This window comes from Buceros rhinoceros, unplaced genomic scaffold (assembly GCF_000710305.1).
Source record: "Buceros rhinoceros silvestris isolate BGI_N320 unplaced genomic scaffold, ASM71030v1 scaffold33816, whole genome shotgun sequence".
Taxonomy (NCBI): Eukaryota; Metazoa; Chordata; class Aves; order Bucerotiformes; family Bucerotidae; genus Buceros; species Buceros rhinoceros.
Genome location: NW_010419915.1, coordinates 11,311 through 17,750, shown reverse-complemented (window position 1 = coordinate 17,750; position 6,440 = coordinate 11,311). Strand labels below are relative to the sequence as shown.

General features: G+C 43.1%; 1 protein-coding gene across 1 annotated transcript; it reads right to left on the bottom strand.

The window, feature by feature from the left end:
* Positions 1 to 1,876: 1,876 nt before the first annotated feature.
* LOC104487992 (rhabdoid tumor deletion region protein 1-like) lies at positions 1,877 to 5,311 on the bottom strand (the record flags this gene model as incomplete). Its single annotated transcript, XM_010139119.1, has 3 exons — positions 1,877 to 2,118; positions 3,091 to 3,224; positions 5,086 to 5,311. Coding segments are annotated over 3 exons (602 nt in total), but the record flags the coding sequence as incomplete, so codon positions are not given.
* Positions 5,312 to 6,440: the final 1,129 nt, after the last annotated feature.

Here is a 6,440-nt window from a genome sequence, read left to right as displayed (position 1 = left end):
CATGAGAGTGGGTTTCTGCAATGGAAGAACAGCACTGACAAGTAACCCCCTTAAATGGATGATGCAGCTTCTTCGTAGCTAAAACTCAGTTAACTTCTAGATACCAAAACACCATATGAGAGCAAAACCTGAGTGAACACAAATGGCACTTCCTGTGAAGCTGAGTCAGCTGCACTATCCCGCCTTTCTCGATCACTGAGAATGGCCAGGGTTTGCCCTGCTAGCTTGTGTTACTTCTTCACCCAGGCCTCCTGTTGATGTCTCTTAAATTATACACTTGCAACTGCAGAGGGAGAAATTTGAAACATCTGTATGGTCTGCCTTGACCACACACTGAGTCAAATTCTACTGAAGTTCTCACCTTTTCAACTGCCCATCAGCTCTAAACATGGGAACTATCTTACTTCCTTCAGGTAATTGATGTCCTCTTGGATAGTCTTGCTTCTACAAACAGCTTGAACTTTCTACGTTATTCTTAATTCTATGAAATAAAAATGTTTTTTAAAAAAACTGTTGAGTTTTAAAAAAAGCCAATCCCTGCCTCTCCCCGCCATTTTCCCAAAATAGAGAATTGTCATTTTCAGTTCTCCTTCCTGTATATCTTCTCACCTTGGCTCGTCTGGCTCCTGTTGGCCTAGACTGCAACATTAGGATCCGCCTTCCTCTTGTCCCCTCCTTTGCCCCCAAAAGTGAGCCACAATGGCAAAACTCTTCAGTTCTGGCACACCACTCCCATTTCCATTGTATTTGTTAATTTCTCTACTTGAAGGATAGATTACAGCTGTCCAAAACTACAAAATACCAAGGACTACCACAAACACAGAGGCACTTTCGTTCCGTACTATAACCAATCACAGATAGAGGCAGTGGGGTCTGTCCCCAGCAGAGCTTTACCGAGGACTACCTTGGTAAAGTCTTTCTGACTTATTTTCCTTTTACCCTAAGTGTGGACAACTGCATGTGGCAGCCCTGAGCCTGGCTGCAAGCAGGAAGGAGAAAACCTGCCTGTTGAGATCCTCACCAGCTTAAAAACACAGGAGCTATCACCACAGCTGAGGCTGAGGGAGAGGCTGCTGACAGAGCAAGAGTGGTGTGACAGAGCAAAGCAAGGGCTGCTCCTCAAACTCTCCTGGAGAAGTCGTTAGCTGGGGGTGTTGGAGTCTCCCATGGACAAATCTTATCACAGGGACAGGGTTAGGCTGAGGTGCTCTTAGCCCAGAGCAGTGGGGTCTGTCTCCACCAGATTCGCTGCTGGCAAGTCTTGTCAGCAACTCCATTTGTTAGAAGGGAGCCAATAAGTTTTTTGTTCTATTTTAGGCTGCAAAAGTCTCACAATTCTCTTGGGAAGGCCCTTCTACGACATTGCCATTGCTTTTTCTGTGATGATGCTCTAAACGGTTCTAATCCCCGTGTTCAACAAATGTTTGTAGAAACACGTAATTTCTAAATAAACACTCAAGTTAATTTCTTGGCAAAGACAAGACTGCTGGAGAGGTTAATTATGAACCTTTTTTTTCTAATATAAATAGTTACTGATTAGTGTTTGATAGGGTGAGGTTTCAAAACAAAAAAAAAAAAGAAGAAAACATTATGAAGAAAACCAAAAAGGATTGGTTTCTTGTGCCACAGGAAAATCTTGACAATCTGGGAAATAACTCCTAGTAGAGAATTCTGGACTTCCTAACTTTTCTTTTCCCCCGTTATTCTGCTTGTGACCTGCAATATAGAGTGAAACTGTTGACAAATGACTTTTCAGCTGTAACCAATGCATCGTAACCAAGGAAGAGACTTTTGGTTTTTGAAGGTCTCATGATCATGCAACTTTTACCATCAGACAACAACAGAGGGCAATAGATCCATACGAAACATCAGGTCTTCAGAAAGGTCTCCATTTGATGACACTGATGGCAATTTCGGCAGCTCTTTTCACTGCCTCACAGGGATCATTCAGACACTGCTGAAATGTATCTGTATGATCTAGGAGTGTCTTGCGGCCCTCCGGTAGCTCAGCCAGCATGGTAAGGGTTTTGATTGCACTCAGACGGGCTTTGCTAGTTTCCTCAGCAACCAGCTTCAGTAAAGGTGGAATGCTTCCAGCACCTAGGGCTGAGAATCTCCCTGGAGAGAAATAAACTGGATTTAAAATGTGTTGTTACGTATAAGCAACATGCTTTTCAATTGCTGCTTTCTACTCCCTGCCCAGCTACAGCTTTGAACACCCCGGAGAGTGCAGTGCAAGCGGTAGGACGTGCTTTTCTTTTAAAGACCAAGGCTAGCTGCCAGCTGTGTATTTTTAGAAAAAAAGATCTTTTTAAGTTAACTTTATCTGCCTTGCACATTATTATTTCATTTGCAACAGATCATCTAAGAATATTTGAGGTACCAAATGATAGGATAAACTATTGGGCGTGGGGTGTTACATGCTCTTAACATTCTCCATTCCTTTATTTTTAAAGACACTTCAAACACTGAGATCCACTCCTGTGTTGTCTTTGGAAGCTGGGGGGATGGTTGCAGAGGAGGACTGGAACACAACTGCTGTTATTAAGAGTCTTTTATGTCTAATTACTCATTCATCACACTGAAAATTTAGCAGTTAGGATTTTCAGTGTCATGTAGGTTACTTGGGAGAACTACAGACCTTATTAATATTCATTCCTTTCCCAGCTGTGAGAGAAACTGCCTCTAACCACAGAAAGTGTTTCCAGAAAGCAGTGCTCCTCTGTGGAGGACTGGTGATTCAGACTAGCTTCGGATGTGTGGATCTCTGTGTGGTCAGGACTTGCACAGAAAATGCTGCCCCTCGGGAGCAGTACTCTGGTGGGAAATGGTGCAGGTGGGGTAAATAACTTCTTGACCTACTTCAGCTGAATGAAATATGAAATATACTATCCCCCCGAGACACTGGGGGGAGCAACAACAGCTGCCTGAGAGAGAGAAAAGAAATGTCCTAATCATATAGGGGGGGTTATGTTCTCTTTAACACTGTCAGAAACTGAGGACTTGGGGGGTAGGGGAGCAAAGGCTTGTGACTAAGTTGCCTTAGAATTTGATTTCCAGAAAGTATCCTCAGAACCGCCTGTCTCTCACCCTGTGGTTTCAAAGCAGCAAACATCAGTGCTCCTGTTGCACTAGCTTGGACTTCAGGGTCTGTATCTTCCAACAGGCTCACCAGCACAGGAATAACTTCGTCCCATAGCACGCTTTTCCCCTCTGGATGAGTACTGCGCAGAAAAGAGGGTTCAGTTGCTTTCTTGAATGCATCTGCTAACTGTGCACTATCTACAGCTTCTCCCCACACCCGGACCCCTGCAGCCCTCCTTTGTTTCATGACAACACTGCTGACACAGTCCTCCTCACTGTTCTCTTTGGAGTCACAATGTTCTGACTGTTAGACAGATGGCAAGCACCACTACCCAGCCACAAAGAAAAGAAAGGGGCTGTCTGTTGGTGCCTGGTGTCTATTAAATTGGCGTCCTGATACAATACTGATGATATGTGTGTCCAAAGAAAGGCAACGAAGCCCGGGAAGGGTCTAGAGCACAAGCCCTCTGAGGAGCAGCTGAGGGAACTGGAGCTATTTATCCTGGAGAAAAGGAGGCTCAGAGGAGACCGTACCACTCTCTACAACTACCTGAAAGAACAACATCTACAACTTCCAAGTAGCGAGAGGAGAGGAAATGGCTTCAAGCTTGTGCCAGGGGAGGTTTAGGCTGGATATTAGGAAAAAACTTCTTTGCAGAAAGGGTTGTGAAGCATTGGAACAGGCTGCCCATGCAAGCAGTGGAGTCTCCAGCCCTAGAGGGGTAACAGACATGTAGATGTGGTGCTGAGGAACATGGCTCAGCAGGAAAAAACTTCTTTGCAGAAAGGGTTGTGAAGCATTGGAACAGGCTGCCCATGCAAGCAGTGGAGTCTCCAGCCCTAGAGGGGTAACAGACATGTAGATGTGGTGCTGAGGAACATGGCTCAGCAGTGACCTGGCAGTGCTGGGTTAACTGTTGGACTTGATGATCTTAAAGGTCTCTTCCAGCCCAAACGATCCTGTGATATTATATTAACCTATGCTTAGCATTTTTAGGCTATTTTTAGGTGACCTTTGGATTTTTTTTTTCTTTCTATGATACACTGGAGATTGATGGGCAGCAGCATGTAACAGGATGCAGGGTGAAGTGTGCTGGTGGTCCTAATGGCAAATCAGTTAGAAACCTGGCTGTTGAACCCTGTACAGATGTAAAATCCTGCTCAATGAGGGGTCTGTGATTAATTCTTCTTCCAGGTCAATTTTCTCTCTTTCTTTCCAGCCTGTCTGGTGTGGGGAATATTTAACATGGCCCAACTACTGCAGAGACCTGGAATGTAGCTGATGTCCCTACTCTAGCTGCGTTTCTGCTTTCTTCCTATGACTCATTTTATCTACGCTCTCTAGTAAGACTGGCTTTGCTATAGGACAGTTTTGTGCCAATTTGAATGCAAACTACATGATCTGCAGACTTTTTTAAACTAGACATCTGTTGAGCACTTATATTTTGTGATTGCAGGACAGTAGACTTAAGTTGTTCCTTTCATCCAGTGTTTGGCCCACAATTAATAAAAATATTGCTTCTTCCAAGCCATCATTGACGTATGTAGCAGCTTGTGTCGAATACACAATTTTCTCAATCACACTGAAAGTTTTCCAGGACTTTTAATTTTTTGAGAGAGAGCAGTTGTCCAAAAAATAAGGGAGCTTCTCTCTGCCTCCATAGTGGTCAGAATCTTGTTTTCACAAGATTTCTCATGCAATAATTTTTTCTCAGGTGTGCTGTACCAGGAAAAAAAAATCCCAATTTCACTGCCAATACTGAATACAGGTAGGAGGAGAAGGAGTGACACTTCCTGATCAGCACCTGCTTTTCTGAGTGATTTATAGCAGTTAGGATGTCTTGTACCCATGTGCGCATGCGGGCTGATATTGCCTTTCATGTTAAATGTGACGGCTTTAACATGTAGTGGAACACCACCATAAACTAATGATGTGGATTCACTAGTGAAATGAGTACTTTCTTGGACTTAAACATGATAGACAGATTTCTTTTCCTTTACCCAATTTCTAACAGGACCCAAGCTGCTTTGCTTCTGATGGCCACTGATGAGTGCTTGAGCTTTTCCTTCAGTATAGTAATGGCACCACTTGCTACAGCTTCAGAAGCCTCCACACGTAGGCAGTTGGAGAGTGTATCAAGGATTAGCTCCTGGATTTCATCCGGCTCAGTCTTCAATTTGACTACAAGTAAGGGAATCAAACCGGCACGCAGAATGTCAACAGCCCCTACAGGAGGTGACAGAGAGGGAACATGGGTGAGGTGTGAGTGCAGTTACTATTTCTACCCACACTCTGAACTTCTTAATAGGATCAAAATACATATGTCAGCTCATTTCCTTGCACAGATGTGGGACTGAGAAATAAAAACTACCACAATGCTGCTGTGTTCATGAATGCCATCTTAGCGCTGCTTCCTCAGAAAGCTTCTCCAACAGTCCTGCTAAGACTCCAGCCCAGGTAGTAACCAAAATGGCAACTGCTCTGATGTTCCCAGTTTCCCCCACTCTAATATTTCTCCCCAACTTATTCTTACTAAGAAATTATAGGAAATACATATATATAAAAGTCACCTTATATTCACCCTTTTAAACTGTTCTCAACATGAACAGAAGCTAAGCGAGGCTGAGATGTGAGCCTTTAGAGCTATACTTTGATTCTCCACTATGGTTTCTGTGGGGAAAGTAAAGGTTTTGGAAACTGTCAGCTTCTTCACACATTTCTTTGTAGTAATTCTGTCACAGGGAAAATTTAAATTTAGAGCTTTCCAACAGTCAGTACTCTCACTATCAGTGACTATCTTCTAAAGATATCAGTCACTATCTTCTAAAGGAAATAGCATCAAAGGTAGAAGGATCATTGTTTGCCCTGCAAGTGATGTCCTTCCTATGAGCAAGTATCTGATTTGTACCATTTCTCACACTTCCTTAACTCAACACTGAAACAGCAATGCCGTGGGGAAGCAGAGAGCAGAACGTACTGTCCACAAGTAACTACATGAAAACAAAATTCTCCAGCCGTCTTGTTGCTAAGACTGATTCTTCGGTTGCTAAGAGAAATGTGGCTTCTGTTGAAGTGATTCATATATGGTCAGATAAGGAAGTTTTGTGGCTAAAAGTCATCAAGGTATTTTCAAAAGGACAAGTGGGAAAGATTTTAATGGCCCTTGGTAAATTCCTCAACTTGACAGTCAGGTGAAAAACATGATTCTACTCTAGAGTAGAATTATTCTGTTGTACGTATTTCTGAGGTTTTGCCGACATTGAATAACTTTTTATATTACTAACTTATTAGGATCCACTTTACTAATGCAAATGCAAAGGAACACCTAGGAGTGACATTATTGCAGCTTTTACTA